Here is an 18551-nt window from a genome sequence, read left to right as displayed (position 1 = left end):
TTTTATAGTCAGTGAGTTTTTGTCCTGTCTTTAAGCATGATATCCTGCAATGAAACACTGTTACAGTGATAAGGGTGATGGAGCCATTTGTGAGCTAAAAGATTGGGTTGTTGCAAGAAGCAACTGTACAGCCTAAGCAGAGCTGGACCAAAGTAATTCAAGGTTCTGTGGGGGAGTCATGGAAGGCTCCTGAAGCATGGCTCCTTACATACATATTAAGTACATTTAGATTAATTATCTTCTCATGATAACAGTATAGCTACTGCCTATATGTTTTATTAGCATTGCATTATAGTTGCTCATGATTATTTTCTGTCTTTCTCTTCCCCCCATCTTAGTGGAATCGGACGAAATTGGCCATGGGCCTCTGGTGGAAGCAGCATTTTGGCAGAATTTGGGACTTTGCACCTGGAGTTCGTACATTTGAGCCACCTGTCTGGAAACCCTGTCTTTGCTGAAAAGGTTAGACTGCTCCATCAAAATCATGTTGTAAAAGATAAAGCATGTATTCAGTGACTAATATCAATGGGGAGAGATTTGGATTTTCCTCAGTTGTAAGCATTTGTCATATTTTCCCTAATTACCTTGGCATGTTTTTATATTAAAAAGTCAAAAGTCTCTTCCAAAATTATTCTGATGTATATTCTTGTATATAGCCCCATAAAACATTTAATTTCTGTTTATCTTTTACATTAGTATCACATTAAGCAATCAGACTGCACAGCTTTCTTCAGTTCTTTACTTAATGGGGTGTAAACAAAACCTGACATTATATTCAGGATAATAACTGATGCCTAGAGAAAGCAAAGCACCATGGTGATTCAACAAGTTTGCTCTTCAAAATGCTGTATAATATGACTGCTGTCAGCAAAGTCAGAAAACCCTTTCATTGCACTGACCTATAAGAAATATACTTTGAACTCTCTTTGGGGAAGGAAAAAAGAAATCGCATCCTTAGACTAAACAGTTGTTTTGCATATAATTCTTCCAAAATTTGATAACATTGTCTTCTGGATACTTTATTTTATATATATGAGCCATGGAAATAACTCCTTCTCCCCTCAACTCCCACCTGAACAATTTTGCTTTGCTTTTTGATATACTAATAGCCAGCAAGTCCTGTTCTTTATAATACACTTTATCATTTATCTTTTATTTCCTAATGAAAACATACACTTGTTTGATTTTGTATTCTTCCTACAACTGCTCCATGTTATCTAAAGCTGGTATTATCAACTTAATAATCTAATTATTGATGAGACTCCAAATGTTTAGCAGTAGGTCTAAAAGCAATAGTCAAATGTAAAATTGTTATTGGGTAAGGACTGAGTGTCTTTGCTGCAGGACCATTGTCAGCATTGGAATAAATTTTGTGAAGCGAACTCCTAGCAATTTTCATGTATTTAGGGCTAAGTTTAAGGACAGTTTCTCTTAAATTTGAACTGGGGAGGAGGAGTGGATGGGTAGGGGATGGCAGCACTGAGGAATAGCCAGAAACAAGTTGACAACATAAGTTAATTATCTTGTGACAGTTATGATAATTTAATGCATAGCATCTGTTCTACTAAGAGACAATGAAAATGTGTATCTTAAAAATCCTAGCTCATGGTTCTTCCACACAATGGCATCATGCTCTAGCTGCAAGACGCTGGAAATCTGTTTATGTAAGCTATTTTTAAAACCCTTTAGAGATTGCAATTCCAAAGCCCTCAGAGACAAACCATTCCAGGGCTGGTACATTTGATAAAGAAGAAGAAACAGTAGAATAAGCTTTGCATGGATGTATTCATAGACAAACTCATTAATTGAGGTCTTGGACTCATTGCAGCCTGCATTTGGGCAGTGAGTAGAGTTGAGATGCAGGAGGCAGTTTGTGTACCACAACAGAAATCCTTCTGCAGCTTGGTATAAGTTAATTTATCTTCTTTTTCAGTAGCTACTTCACTGGGTCTCCAGGCACTCAGGGGTTTATAATGAAGCTGTCAGTACCTTTTTGTTACAATTTCTGGCCTGCAGTGCTCAGGGTCCACGTTCTTCCAAGCTGCTACATTTGTTTTTCTGTGAATCCTAAAATGCAGTATAACTCATTTCATACGCTCTGCAGTGGATTGTGCTGCTGGATGGCTCCAGCTGCTGAACATCTGGACTGTAATTGTTTCCCCGGGCATCTCATTTGTAGTGAGCTCCTTAGCAGTGCCGGCGGAGCACTCAGGGCTGCCTGGGTCCCTGCTGCTGGGCAAGCTGGTTGTGTAAAGCTCAGTCAGTTCCAGCCGTGCTCTCCTTTCCAGGCAAAACTCCTTTACAGTGCACTTCCACATCTGAACTAGGTGATAAGCTTAATATTTAATAGCATTTCTCATTTAGGTATACGAGGAATATAAATGCTGATGTAGCTGAGCTTATTTAAGGCAAATAGCCTCAGTGGATTTCAGTGTCCTGTGGAGAAGGGGGATACTCTGCATGGCAAGTCCTGAACTTTGGAGCTTGCTCCTATTGTGTTGTTTCAAGGCTGACAATTGACACAGAAACTCCAGAGGTTTTCAGGAACTTCTTTGCATGATGATATCAATGTTTCAATAGTAATATGATTGCACAGAGGTGTTTTGGGGTATGTGTTGAATAATATCAGGGGAGTTATTTTTAGGCATATTTACACTCCTTTATATTGTGGGGGAAATAGATAAGTGCTCAGTGTTTTGTACCTTCCACTAGGTAATGAATATCCGAAAAGTTCTAAATCGCCTGGATAAACCAGAGGGCCTTTACCCCAACTACCTGAATCCCAGCAGTGGCCAGTGGGGCCAGCGTAAGTAGCTGAAGTCTTTGCTACTATGACCTGTCTATCACTGTTCTCTTTGCAGTCGTTAACTTCTTTCAGTCACTGTTACGTGGTTTTTATGTAAAAAGAACTTTTATAACGTATAGAAAATCACTTTATATCTGAGGTTCTATGAAACGTAAAAATACTACAAATATAAAAATAATAATCTTACTTGCTACATTTCACTATACTTTTTCTGAGCTTTCAGTGTGACTTTTGGAGGCAGGGAAATGTATGAATATGTATGACTTTGGAAAGGAATTTGTGGACTACAGAAGTCTCTTATTCAAAAATCTAAAGTGCTCTCTGAAGTAGCTGTATAAGGAAACATTATCAGCTTGTCTGAATCAAATTCCACATTTTCAGAGTTGTGTGGCTCCAGTGAAGGAAGAAAAAGTAATAAGACAAGTCTTTCCAGTTAATCCCAGCTGTGATTTCTGTTGAAACTTAATGCCACCAACTGAGGAAGCAAACTAAACAGAAATGTGTCATGGCATTAATCCCCTTGGAACCATTACTGAAGATAGCAAAATTAGAAGAAAAAGATGATAAAATACTTGAATTACTTGAATTTCTTAGCCCCTTCATGATGACTGAGCCTTTTCTTGTTGTTCATAGCTTTCTCTGATCCCCACAACATGTCGAAAGTCTGCACAGTGTGCAGGATCATGATGCTAGAGAACTTACTGCTTTTTCCACTTTTCCTGCTTAGGTTCAGTCTTTCTATTTTTTTCTTCCTTACATTCTGTCTTTCTATTTTTTTCTTCCTTACATTATTGAATAAAAACAAGCTGAATAAAAGATATGCTGTCATGGTCTGAAAAGATAGAGGCAGATTAGCTGGGCTCCTACATTATCAGAGTGTCAGCTGGTAGGGCAATGGAACAGAGCGAAAGGACTGGAGAAGTTTGTTAATATTGTTTAGGATGTAGCTAAGGGAGAAATGAGGTTCTGCACTCCTTATGGGACTGACCAGTCTGAATAGATAATTTTCACAAAGGCAAAGACAAGTGTTTGTTCCCTACTGTGCCTCAAACAAATGCACCCACCATCCACATCACGAGAAGCGATGGATCCCCTACCCACTCTCAACCAGGCAGAAGTAGGGGACCTTAAAGACAGAGAGGAGCAGAAACAGGTTTCTTCTCAGACTGGCAGGAGAATTCCCACCCAATACACCTCAGGTGTCCTCATACAATAGTTATGAGGCCCTGGAATCTGAGGACCAGGGAAATGAGAATGTGCACAAAGGCCCATCTGGTTGGAGGCACCACCCAGGGTAGGGGAATGTTGGAAGGAAGACTTTTCCTTGGTTAAAAAGGATTGAGTTAGAGAACATCTAGGCGAACTTTATATCCACAAGTCCATGGGACCTGATGGGATGCATCCATGAGTGCTGAGAGAGCTGACAGACTATAGCCAGGCCATTCACAATCATCTTTGAAGACTCAGAGAGTTCAGGAGAGATGCTTGAGGACTGGAAGGAAGAAAATGTAATTCCAGCCTTCAGAAAGGGCAAGGAGAATGGCCCAGGGAACTACTGACCCCTCAGCCTCACCTCAAACCCTGGAAAGGTGATGGAGAACCTCATTAGAGGCCATCTCTATCCGTATGGATAACAAGAAGTTGATCAAGAGTAGTCAGCATTGGTTCACTAAAGGTAAATCCTCTTGACCAGCCCAGTTGCCTTCTGGGATGTGGCAGCTGCCTGGATGGATGAGGGGAGAGCAGTGGATACTGTGTACCTTGAGTTTAGAAAGGCTTTTGACACTGTCACAACATTCTCCTAGGCAAACTCAGGAAGTGTGGCCTGGATGAGTGGACAGTGAGGTGGATTGAGAACTGGCTGAACAGCAGATCCCAGAGGGTTGTGATCAGTGGCACAGGGTCTGGTTGGAAGCCTGTGGTGGTGCCCCCATGGGTCAATACTGGGCCTAGTATTGCTTAACTTATCCATCCATTGCTTGGATGAAGGGGAGATGCCTCCTCAGCAAGTTCTCTGAAGACACAAACCTGGAATGGCCAATATTCCAGGGTGCAGGGCAGCCCTCCAGCCCGACCTCAACAGTTTGAGGAGATGGGCAGAGAGAAACTGTCTGGAACTCAACAAAGATAAATGCAGGGTCCTGTACCTGAAGAATAATAACCTCAGGCATCTGTACATGCAGGAGGCCAGCCTGCTGAAAGCAGCTCTGAGGAGAAGGACCTGGCGATCCTAGTGGACAACAAGGTAGCCACGAACCAGCAGCACCCTTTTGGCCAAGAAGGCCAATGGCATCATGGGCTATGTTAGGAAGAGCATTCCCAGCAGGTCAAGTGAGGTGATCCTGCCTCTTTACTAAGTCCTTTTGAGGCCACAACTGAGGTGGTGTATCCAGTTCTGGGGTTCTGGACTCCTCAGGACCAGAAACAGGTCTATCAGATGGAGCAGGTTTATCACAGGGTGACAAACATGACTGGGGACTGGAGCATCCTTCCTTTGAGGAAAGGCTGAGAGCTGGGCTGGTTCAGCATTGAGAAGAGACAACTGAGAGGGAACTTTATCAATGTCTCTTAAGTATCTGAAGAGATGATGTGAGAGGACCTTCAGGCTCTTCTCCAGGTTGCCAAGCAGTAGGACAAGAGGCAACAGGAAGAAACTGATGCACAGAAAATTCTGCCTGAATATGAGGAAGAACTTTTTTGTGCAGGTGACAGAGCACTGGAGCAAATTGCCTTTGTCTGGGAGAGGTTGTGGAGTGTCCCTCACTGGAGATATTCAAGAACTGTCTGGACACAGTCCTGTGTCATGTGCTCTAGGATATAACCCTGCTGGTGCAGGGAGGTTCCACCAGATGATCCATTGTGGTTACTTCCAATCTGATCCATTCTGTGATTTCTGTGATTTTATTGATTAAAATCTATTTTTCGAAGTTCTGTGTCACTCTGAGTTAAAATGGTGTTCAAAAAGGTAGTGCTGCTCAGTTGTATTTTCCCATCTAGGCAAATGCCATTTCCCTTTATGAATTAGAAGTACACCTGTCATTTCTCAGTCTGCTATGCTGTGAGGCTTCCTGCAGGTCACTGTGCCACAAGGCCTGTGGCAGCTCAGCATGCATGACCATCAACTGTGGTTCCATGTTGGTATAAACCCTGACATCCCTTCACAGATCTGAGACGTGTGCGCAATTGTAACATGTGTCGGTTCACCACAGCTTTGCAAGACATAAAAACCTCCCCTGGAAGTGTTAATCCTACAGCAGTAGGTACTGGATTTAATTAGAGACAACCTCAGTGCCTATGAGACAGATCCAGTTAACTCCTTTCTTGGCTTCTGTTAGCCACAGAAGCAGCTTTTTGATGCTTCATGAGAGCAGGTCTTTCTAGTGGCTGAGGCAATTAGTAGCTCTGCCTTACATATTTTAAAGCTGTCAAAACACTTATTCTGCCTTATGGCCTTTGTTATTTCCATATTTTTAATATAATTGCATCTTAAGCACTCCTCATTCACACAAAATGCCAGTTTTTGTTGGTGTGCACAGAAAAATTCATAGTGTGCAAGAGCTTTGTTTTCCAATAGCATGCAGTGTTGATGAATAAATAGCTTCCCATGCCTGTGAATGATGGATGCAGATGTTGATGCAGGTCTATCCCTGGCATGCTGAAGCAGCAGAGGCAAGTTCCATCTTGTTACATCGCTTTCGTATCAGTCGCCTCCATTCACGAACACTGATTAAATAATTTTTTGCCCACTGAGAAGATCAGAACGTGAGACTTGAAAAATATATTATTTGTGATTGCTTTTCTAGGCTGTTTTCAGCTGATTACAAGAGAAGGGAAAAACCAAACAATCAAGACCTTTAATTGGAACAAGACAGAAATATTTTCTCTTAAAGTGGAGAGGGAGGAATGGTTTCTGAATGTTTCTTCTCCAGCAGTGCTGTAGCTGTGAAGGCCACTGATGGATCTCTGCTATTGTTCCTGTAAATTCATTTAGCCCTTGTTATTTTGACAGTAAACTGACAGTGATTTGCTGCAGCATGCGTCAATTGGATTTGTCTACTGCAATAATGTATATAATAACAGGGCTTATTATTGATGAAACTCTGCTTGTGCTATTTAGTTTGCAAATGTCAGAGGTTTCTATGGTAATTTATTTAGGAAACTGTAAAGGTCATTTAAATGCTGCTGTTCAAAGATCAGCCTTTGATCACAGGAAATGTTCCCATTGTTTTAAGAAATCTCTTCTCCTTTTGGATCATGAACATTTAATTTTAAAAATGGTCTAGTCTTCCCAGAATTTCAATATATCTCATTCAAAAGAGGTTGGAGAGGGAAAAAAAAGCCTTTTCAAACCCAGCTTCCATGGTACAATATACTTGGTAGGCAAAGGGACAGGATGCATTCAGAACACTAAATTTTTTTTTTTTTGCATGTCACAGGCTAGTGGAGGAAAAGGATGCTGTTGATGTAGTTGGAATAGACAAATATCTATCTTCTAAGATTTGCATGTCTTTGCAAACTGTCTGGAAGGTGAAGGGAGGCTTTCCATGGAGAAAAGATACAAAGGGGCATAAAAATAAATTCTCTGTGTTCCTTTGAATTCTACCTACATGGGCATAACTTTGAAGCTAAGATCAGAGTTAGGTGTCAGGAAGTGTGAGCTCAGGATCACTAACCCTTCTGCATCTCGCTTTATGAGTCTGGATCATCCCATGCAGGTTTTTTTTGTTTTCTCATGGCCAGAATTTTGTGGTATGACTCAGAAAGTTGCTGTGTGATCTGTGTAATGACATCTCCATCCTGGATTTCTTGAGTGGAATTAGCAGAACCCTCCTTTGCTGTAAAATTGACAGTTATAGATGAGAAGTCCTGGTAAAGCACTTCAAACTTTTTCACTGAAGACTCAATGCCAAATCACTTAATTTTGCCAGGCAGCAGCAAGTTTCAAAAGCTAACCTCTAGTTACTCTTCTTCACTTAATGGAGCTTAGAAAAACTCTTTACATGTATATATAGTTGTAGTATTTGATGTATTTAGGGAATCTATGCTGAAATCATGATAACCCATCTTTTAGGTTCCTGGACAGCAAGGGAGTGCAATCTTGTACAAGCTGCTGACAACATCACTAAATTTCCCATCACTGGTGCAACTGATGTTGAATGTCTGGCTTGTGTGATGCTAGTGTTTCCAGAGTCACTAAATGATGCAATTGAATAATCACAGCTGTAGTACCAGGTTGCTTCACATAGTAAGCATAGGGCAGAATAAAGCAGTGTCACAGCAACAATCCTCTGTAGATGAGGTGAAGTCCTTTTTTTTTCCTGCTAAACCACTGCTGAGTTCTGAGAGCAGTCAGAAGTTTTAAAATGTATTATTTTTAAACATCTGGCTCAGCATTTTGAAATACCACTAAATAACCTGAAATTCAACTCTGCAGTAAGGAGCTAAAAGCCTTTTTTATGAAGTGACTTATATGGGATGTTAGTGACTAAAAGAGCAATGCCTGCACATTAAGGGAAATCCTTTATCAAATCAGAGAACACATTCTACTTCTTTACCTTTTTTAGAATGAAAAAAGAAAAAACTTAGTTTGACATGGTCTTGTATGGAATAGACTACATGAATTAGAATGGACACATATAAATTATTTTCTCTTTGTCATAACCTCCTGCGGCACATTGTGGATATTAAACAACTGTGGCATTTTAGCTAGATTAAAAATATAGCAATAAAAGAAATAATTCTCTGTATATACCAGTAAAGTTTTTCCTGAGGTTCCAGGCTTATGTTTATTAGAGATGTTGTAGAAATAGAGCATTAAATACACTGTTTTCAACTGAAATTGTATTTTATTGTCCTGGCTGAAGATGAAATTGTGTTCAATCTCTTTCTTCCCTATTAAGATCATGTCTCCATTGGAGGGCTTGGGGATAGCTTTTATGAATATCTGCTCAAGGCATGGCTGATGTCAGACAAGACAGATGAAGACGGCAAGAAAATGTATTATGATGCTGTTCAGGTAAATAAGACATTTAAATCTTCCTTTCCATAATAATCTAATCTATAATAATCCTAAAGAGACAGGCTGTGAGGACAATATGAGAGATTTATGTATTTGCTACCACAGGGTATTTTTTCAAAGAATTAGTTTCTGTTCTAAAAAAGACTTCTTCAAATAGAAGTGCTAGAGGAATACCGATACTGTGGGAAAGGGGAGAATTTTTGAAGCATAACTATTTTTCTCCTTTTACTGCAATATAGTCAATTGTCTCTGGAGGAGAGAAGTATAAAATAAGCAACAAAAAATACATCTACAAGTAGCTCTCAGACAGACATTCAACTGTTTTTCCTGAGTTTTCTCTAGATATATATTAGTCTTCTCCTTTTCCTTTATATGCAGGAGGGAGTTCCTCCCTTGTGTTCAATTCTCTCACGTGTTTCAGCCATAAAAAGTGTTTTGACTGTGGTCCACACATGGATCAATGTGTTATGGTGGAAAATTAGAAATTGAAATGGGGGTGTCATTTCACTAGCTTTTTGGTACAGTAGCATATACTTGTCAGCTTCTGCAAAACTGCCCAATTGGACACAAGAGAAAGTTTTATAAAATCAGAACTGTTCATACTTACATTTCTATATGTATTTATGATCCTGCTGGTCTGCAGGATCTGCTTTGTTATTTATGTTATATCCTTAATATGCTGTTTTGGGGAGAAATAATGGGTTTGTGACACCAGATTGAGACTTGGGAAGTATTCAGTTTAAATGCATATTTACAGGCTTTCCTTCCAATCCTGGGCAAATGACCTATTTTATCAGTCCCTTGCTTTCATATATATAGATATATATTAAAAAGGAGGATAATATTACTTCTTTTTTCCCTATCCTTTCATCTGTTTTGACTGGAAGCTGTCTAGGGCCAGGACTTTTATCTCTTATTAACTGTGTGTATCTACAGTGCCTCTATAGACAAGGCTTTGAGATGCTAAGTAGTATCTGCTTATTCTTTCATATATCTGGAAACACACTGTCCCTAGGGACGTCATAAGTCTCCTCTTACTTCCCATACACAAAAAGTGGTGGCATTAAAAAAACACAACCATGGTTGCTTATTGCAACCATCTTTTTTTCCATTAGAGAGGGAAGTCAGTGTGAAGATCTGAGGGAGGGTGTGATCTCTGGTGGTTGTAAATTTAACAACCAAGTGTCCTCTGCTAAGGAAATCTTGCCTTTAATTTTGTAAGTGCAGATTTGGATGCAGTCAGCCTCATCTTTGCTGCTAGCGTGGTTTCAACTTCAGAGCAAAAGGTGGATCTTAAATTAGGTTTGAGTGCATTTGAGGCTATAACATAAGAACAGTGCTGTTGTAATAGCTCAGACATTGGGTTGTCAGCCAGAGAGAACAAAGTGTGTGAAATTATCAATTCATCTTACCGTGGAAGACATCTTGAAGCACCTCAAAGCTGCTTCTAGCCTTCTGCTAGTTTAAAAACATCAGGTTTTTATTGAGGTCCCAGCAGGGAGCAGAAGTGGTGACAGCCCCCACATTAAAGGACCAGTTCTCCCTGCTTGGATTTCAGGTGGAGGAGCAGAATCACCTGTTCAGCAGCATCACTGAATGTGACAATATCAATGACAGGGTCTCAGCTCTGTTGCATATGACTGTATTTAAAGTACCTATTTGCTTAACATTTTTAGTAGTACCAGCTCAGAAACAGTCTGAGCATCATATCTGACCAGAATGTTAGTGTTTGAGAGGATCTGACTAAAACCAGATTTCGTTATGCTGCTGGCTGTTGCTATTTCCAGTATTTTCTGATTGATGGCATTCCTGTTGTCTGTTTTCTGTACTGAGGTACATCTGTACCAGAGCTGGAAGTGCACATGCAGCTTGATGTTGTAAAGTAGCTTGTTCAGAAAGCAGCAGCAAAGCTTCAGCCTCACAGAAGCTGCAGGATGATTGGGCCCCACTGAGATTCCAGGTTCCTCACTGGATAGCTATCCTGATTTGAAACCCATCCTGGTACTGACTTCATTGCTATTGAACCATTACTTATCTAAATTAAAGCTGATTTAGGTGTCAGTGCAAGCTGCAGTCTTTCTTTACAACTAAAGGCTGCAGGGTTTGGGCATTCTGAGGCTGCTTGGTATTTTCTTAGAGGAATTTCCCCCAGCACTCTCAGAATCTTTTTAAGACTATGCCAAAGGGAACAGCATGATTATTCCTGGCCATTCAGTCCAGCACATACCCACCAGATTCTGAAAGACTGATGTGAAGGCTTGATGCCTAATTCAATATCTTCTGCTATCCAGAAACCACAAATGAAAATATATGGTGAGTTATATAGTTCACTGTGAAAAGCTGAAATCTCTTTAGATAGAGCTTAGGGGTTATTTTTCACATTGTTCTGTGAATCATATTAAAAAAAGGACTGCTTTCCATTAGAATTTTTGTATCACCTATAGATTATATAATGACTTAAGTTAAAAGCAATAACTAAGATGTCAGGCTATATTTAAAAACTGCTTCTGCTTGCCAAAAGAATGCATATATGGCTGAAGCCATTTAAGGAGTTTATTTCTAATGGGAAAAGGGACCAAGATAGTCTTGTTTTGAATACCAGAGCATAGTGTGAATGTAGAAGGCCATCAGAGGGATTCATAAACTGTAGAATTCACACAAAAAGACAAGTGAATGTCTTTTTAATGTAAGTTATTTTTTCTCTTTTGAAAAGTAATACAAATAATGTTCTGCTTCACATAATACGTGAAATAAGAGATCTTTCTAAACTGGTTTCAATGTGACATTTAGTTACAGAACAAATGTGTATTCAGCTTTTAGCTATATTTTGAAGAAATAACTGCCAATAGAATAATCCATCAATCTTTGCAAGTATCCAGGACAGGAATCATCTCACTCTTCTCAGTTAACAAGCTGATCTCTGAGACACAATTGTGTAGGTTTATAAGTGAACATGATAATTTAGAGCAAAAATGGACCTTGTGGGTTCACTTATGTCTAGTCTAGCAACAGCAGTGTCACAAGCAACTGCATCAAATCCTCCCCTCTTAAATGTGTCAGCCTCATTTCCTAAGCTGAAGGGCAATTTTCCTTCTATTCCTGTAAATAGGTTGCTCACACTTCAAGCCTGATGGTCAGGTATCTTTTCCTGGTTTTCCCATTACATTTATTTATGGCCATTTCTGCAATCTTTCTGCATCTTACATATATATTTATTCTCTCTCTCTGACTCTGCCTTCATCCCCTTCTCAGTGTAGTTCTAGAGAAGTGGCATATCCAGAGGCTGTAAAGAGAATTGTAACTCACCCCAGAAGAACTTCACAGGAAAAGGGAAAATCCTCACCAGCACTTCCCAAGCAGCTCAGTTCAGTGCAGCCCTTGGTGGCCCTGTGGTTTCAGTGAGGTAAAGCAGCTGCTTTCTGCAGTTTTACCTTGACTCAGGGTAGCTAGTTCCCTTTTAGACATTAAGATTGTTTATTTTTTCTTAATGGGTAACAACTGCTCAGATGATCCTAACAAGAAAACAAGTGATTTCTGCAGAACATAGCACATGGAAGTGGAAACAATGGAAGTGGCCCAAAGAGGAACATGTGTTTGAAGCAGTGCCATGGCCACTCTGCCAGATTTCAACACCATTTCAGAAATTGCTGCTAGGCTGGGTTGCACAATTAAGCAATGCTGTCAATGCAGTAAACTTCGGTCAAAAGAGGAAAAAGTAATTTCTGGCCTCAGGATTCAGACAGAAAATATATAGAATTACTTTTTTGGGGGGGATTAAATTTTTTTGGCACATTGCTAACTTTGGAGACTAGCTTTGATATATACTCCATTTGCACCCTGACAAAGGTAGTGATTGGGGAATTTTGCGTGTATTTATTGGGCATTTTGATTGAGAGATTTTTGGGTATAATTAACTGTCAGCATTAAGTAGTGAATATTTTTCAGAGCTGTTGATTTCAGCCTTTCAGATAAATAAAAAACATCCATGGAGACTTCTTTCTCCTTGAAAGGAGAGGGAAAATTAAGTGTCGTTAGCAAACTGAAAACATGATATTGGCAGACAAGCTTTTTTCATCTCTGGAGTTTCATGAGGATCTGTTTAACTGAGGTGACAGTCTGGTGGCAGATTTCTCCTGACTGCAGTCTCCATTAAGCTGCTTGAAGTGGTTTGCTTTGTGATCGTAGTGGTCTTAAAAACTGCATAACTGATGTGGACAATGAGAGAACTGCAACAACTCAAATATAATGGTTTGTCATACTAGGTAAAGCTAAAAGTGATTAATGTCTTGAGTATTCAATACTGAGCACTTCTTGGCATTGAAGAAAATGCATTAACAGGGCAGGCAGGATGCTGCTATAGCAGCCCATCTTAGAATGAAACAGTTGGTACCCAGCATTCCCACTGCATACTTTGTTTTGGGGTTGGTTTCTTTTTGGTGTAGGAGGTGGGAGGCAACTTAACTGGATGTAAGTTAAATGTGCTAAAATCAATAAACAGGCAGTTTTGTCAGCTGTCATGTTTAAAATACTTATCACCCAGCTGCACTGGTGTTCTGCACATAGTGATAGTATGGCTGCATTATGTAAGAACACAAGATTCATTACACTGAGCAGACCAGGACGTCCAGAGGACTCACTGCTCCTTCTTATTCTCTTCACTGAATTTCCCCGCTCATCATGAGTTTTGACATTCTCTGCAAATGCTTATAGAAAGCATCAAGGCTTCTCCAGATTTTTTTATTGTTAGTGATTTACTGATAACCGCATAATGTCTTAAGTTTTGGACCAGATAAAGTGTTTATTCAAATTTTTGCTTGTTTGTGGACTGTCAGGAGAAGCAGCAAGCTTTAATGTTGTTAGAAGTCTTTAAGGAGGATTTTAACTAGAAAAGTCTAAAGAGAAATTGTATGGGTTTTGCTCATGCCTTTGCTCTTTTCAGAGCAGCCATGTCCTTACTAGTCATGCTATTTTCCCTTTTCTGCTAACAAAAAAATCCCAAACTTGTCAAAATCAACAGATATCCTAGAGTGTTCAGAACATGCACAATGCAACATTTTGAGAGCGCCCTGATTTGATTCATGCCCGACTATTAATACTGTTTTAAAATATTAATAAATTTATCCTTCTGGTAACACACAACATTTAATACATTTAGAGCTAGAACATTGGTGCTCTGAGAGATGCTAATAGATCTATAGAGGGAAAAAAATAATTACTTTCAAACACAAGTAAATAGTCAGCTTTCCCCTAGAACTTAATCATCTTTTTAGTGATCAAATGAATAGGTATCACAGTAGTTAAATGTTTGCCAATGATTCCCCTTTAAAAATATAGGTCACTCTATTATAAGCACTCATATTTCATTGCACATTGCACATGTATTTCATTGCACATGTCTACATAACATGTCTAAAGTCCAAAAGAAGTGCTTTGGTGCTTTTAAAATGTTTCTTATATTTTGTGTTTAACCAAATGAAAGTTTTTCTGTGTTCAGATTTCAGTTCTGATTTTTAAAGCTCATTTAGTAAGCAGTGAGGACCTCAGCATAAGACACTATTTTTCTTTGGCAAATGTATCTAAATAATTTGTAACAAGGGCTTGAACTTCCTATTCCATCAATAAACTTTTTGTAATGCAATCACTAGAATTTGCAATAAAGGATAAATTTGATTAATTGAAATGGTTGAGAAAGAAAAGTATCTATTGCATTAGATCAATTAAAGAAAGAAAATGTAAGGGAAATAAAAAAGTAACAAGAAAGCAGACAATTTACTTAGAAACTCACAAAATGTAAACCCGCAGTAATCCTGATGTGCTGCTCTGGGCTGTTTCAAAGCAATAAAATGTACTGGTGCGAGCTGTAAATATTAAAATAAATAAGTAAGCAATTGACATCATACATCTTTGAATTATTGGAAATAATAATGATAGAATTCTCTTTCATCCTCACAGTTGCTTCAAATGATCAAAATACTGTTTATGAAAATTCCTAGGGGAAGAAAAATATATTAAAAGTTTGAACAGAGATAATTTATGGTTCTTTGTTATGAAGACGCCTGCAGAGTTGTAATTATCCCCCAAAACAGACATTATAAACCCTTGAAACTTAGAATCATATTTCTGAAGTTTTAAATTTATTAAGGTGTGGAAATATGGAACTGTATTGCTGAGCAGTTTTATCTCCAGCTACAGTGACATCTTGAGGCAAGAAATGAAACCACCTGGGTTTTGTTAAAAGCAGTAATCATTGAAACTCATTAATCATAATTAAGAAGATACTGTAAAGGAAGAGGTAAAATGCCTAAGAGCTAGAATAACTGTGGGGTCGCACTGCCATTTGAGGTTTGTAATTTGTTATCTCAGCTCCTCCAGCAGAGTTAACACTTCTGTGGCATATGTCTGTTTAGAATTTGAGCAGCCTTGAGCAGCAGATCGTTTTTCCTAAGCCTCCACCTGTGCTCTGCAGGCATCTCAGTTAGTGTTTTTGTTACCTGTCAGTGTAATCCACCAAGAGAACACCTGTAAAAATAAGCTTATTGATTAGTTTTCAACTCATTTAAACAGAGAGATGATTCAGTTCTGGGTCTTCTGCGTTTCCCTATAAACCATATATTCTAAACAACTCAAAGGGTAAATGAAGGACTTTGCAACCACAAAGTCAAGTCAGGGATGGACTGAAGGGGATGGTGAAGACGTAATTTAAGACGTGTGAAAACCTTAAAGACGTGAAGAACTGAATGAAGAAGAATTATTCAAATAGGTTATTTATTAGGAGGGTCCAATTCTGCTTAACTTTGCAAGGATAAGAACTGGCAGTATAATGTATAGGTTAAGGAACAGACTGATAAACAGAGAACGCAAAATATATTGCCTTAACAATGAGGGCAGCAGGGGGAGGAAATCAAGTTGGGAAAAACTGAAGAGTTTCTCCTTTAGGCTGTCAATAACAGAGATTACACAAACATGCAATTTGCAGTCCTGTAGTTGAAACCATTCCTAATGTCTCATTCACTGTGACAGATAGGCAAGGGCATATTTTAACATGCAAACTCATGAGAAAGATGCCAGTAGTAATGCAAGGAGCACTTGAGTCACAATTCACACTGTAAAAAGCACTGTTGGTGTTTCTAATTGAGTGCACAAGCATTTATACAGTTGTTGCATCGAAGGAATCATTTCCCACAAGATGGAGAAAAAGGTAATTTGGCTGAAGGCTTTATTGCAGTGAGGTCTGTAAGCAAAGCCTTAGGTAAAAGCTTAAAAAGAAAAATTGCCAGGAACTGTATTAGCTGTAAAAAGTTACTCTGGCTCTAAGAGCTTATGGGTACATGACATATTGTATACCATACCAGCTTTACATGTAGTAAATGTATTTCTCTAAATGTCCGTAAAATGTTTATTTACCTTTAGTTTCCCCCTCCTTTTTTGTTCACTACAGCCTCAAATCAGGTTGTCTCAATTTTTTTGTTTCAATTTTTTTTTTCCCACTCCCAGGTAGCATCTGCTATTGCTCCCTTTGGTAACATATATTTGTAGCTACCTTTCACTTGTTCAGAGCTTGAAAGCTTCCAGGGGTGGGGCATCCACAACTTCTCTGGGCTACAAGTTCCAGTGCCTCACCACCCTCACAGGAAAGAACTTTTTTCTGATATCTCATCTAAACCTACACTCATTCAGTTTGAAGCCATTCCCCCTTATCTTGTCACTACATGCCCTTGTAAAAAGTCCCTCTCCATCTTTCCTGTAGGCTGTCTTTGGGTACTGGAAGGCTGCAGTTAGGTCATCTCAAAGCTGCCTCTTCTCCAGGCTGAATCCCAATTCTGTCAGCCTTTCCTCACAGGAGAGGTGCTACATCCCTCCACCTGATCTGAAAACAGTGCAGGAAGGAATTATTTGTAGTTGGGGAGCAAGTTGAAATAGACCTGCAATTCAAATAAATGTGTCTCTTGAAGTGAGTACATAATTATATCAAAATAAAAATAAGTTTATTTTAAGTATGAAATTCAGAATCAATTGTACTAGACAGATCTTTTCACTTGGGTGGGTCTTTGTCACCACACTACATATATTCTCCTTTTATGAAAACTTGTTTTACTCACTTGATTTCCCTGCCAGAACTGCACCCAAAGCACAGCAAATAGCATTCCACTAGAGGAACATAACCCTTCCTTCCTATCCTGCTCTTAAACTACAGATTTCATATCTAGGTAAGAATGCACAGTGACCTAGCATGCTGTGAATAAAGACATACACACTGGCATAGGTATTATCTGGCACTCAGGGACCCAGGATTGTACAAAGCATGATAAGGCAATCGGAGAGTCTGTAATATATCTAATAACTACCTCATAAAAATAGCTTTAAATAAGGTGGTTACAGAATAAAATAACTTTTAATAGACATATGTACTAGTTAATAGGCACCATTTATAACACAGAGATGATTTGCTTTACTAAACATGAATACTTAAATTGGAAATATATTTTTATTTCATGACATTCTTGGTATCAATCAACATCAATTTGTTAGTTTCTTAACACCAGTTTGTTAGAATAATTTTAAAACTCTTAGCAGTCATCCTTTTTGAGCCTGAACTTTAATCATGAGCCAAAAGAGAGGAAAAAAAACTTACCAACACTAATTAGTATCACAAAATCCATTTTTATATGACCAGAATCAACTCTGGTCTAGTTAATATAGTTCAAAAGTGCATCATTGTTGTTATGTCAGACAAATACAGTAATACTTCATTCTGGTTTTCAGTCATTGCTTCAAAATAAATGCAACATAGGTAAATTTACTTATGAATCTATTTTTATAGTTACTTACTTTTTAAATAAATTCTGATCCAACAGCTAAGTGACCAGTAGAGTTATTGCCTATTTTTAGACTGTTGTTTTGGTGAGATAGGAGATACCATGCTGAAAGGTTAAATGAAATATCATTAAAGTTTTTCCTTCCTCAACTTGATTTTGGGTAGCATGTTGTTAGAATGCCCAAATAGGTCTGAAAGCTATTTCCTACAAAATTATTGTATGTTTACTCACCTTCCCCTTTCACATCTAATTCCTCTTCTTATAGGTTAAATTTTGCAGGATTTGTTTAAAGCACAGGAATTTTCATTATTTACTTCTGCTTTAAAATTTAGGTATGTTTTCCAGTAAGTACCTAGTAGTAAAAGCATACAATCAAGGTGGAAACAAGGGGTGGAGTAGTTTTCTGAGCTAATAGTGGCTCTGGATCTGGGCAGAAAACATCCTTACTAAGTGCTTTGCAATCATATTACTGGAAAATAAGGTGTAGTTTTCAATGTGACGTTCTTGGCAGAAAAAAAAAAACCTACATAAAAACGGAGTTTTTCTGCTGATGCTTCTAATTTAGAGAGGATTTTTCATGCTTATAGGAACAACCTTTACAAATGCTTAAATGGGGAGAAGTAACTACAATCACTACTTTCTGTTTAGAAAACTTTTTTTTAAATCCTGGCTTTTTTGTTAATAGTTGTCTGTAGTGATATTTTTAAATGTTTTTTCTCTTGTATAATGCATGTTGAGTACTGTTTCTGGATCTTATGATTTCAACAGAGCAACCAAGTACTAATGGATAGCTCTGGTTGTATGACAGAGTTATCTCTTCTCCAGTACTTTTTTAAAGAGTAATACCTTAGTTTCTTTGTGGGCTTCTAATTATGTGCTCTTCTGCATCTCCTCTGTTGTTTTAATTCTG

General features: G+C 38.5%; 1 protein-coding gene across 1 annotated transcript in view; it reads left to right on the top strand.

Annotated features, from left to right (window-relative positions):
• The window catches only part of MAN1A1 (mannosidase alpha class 1A member 1), a 141473-nt gene that overhangs the window by 110684 nt on the left and 12238 nt on the right, over positions 1-18551 (top strand). Inside the window, exons 6-8 of the mRNA XM_064413031.1 lie at positions 339-462; positions 2713-2806; positions 8707-8822. Coding sequence (XP_064269101.1) covers positions 339-462; positions 2713-2806; positions 8707-8822 — 334 coding nt within the window. The remainder of the gene's footprint in view (positions 1-338; positions 463-2712; positions 2807-8706; positions 8823-18551) is intronic.

This window comes from Passer domesticus, chromosome 3 (assembly GCF_036417665.1).
Source record: "Passer domesticus isolate bPasDom1 chromosome 3, bPasDom1.hap1, whole genome shotgun sequence".
Taxonomy (NCBI): Eukaryota; Metazoa; Chordata; class Aves; order Passeriformes; family Passeridae; genus Passer; species Passer domesticus.
This window is presented reverse-complemented; position numbering and strand designations above follow the sequence as displayed.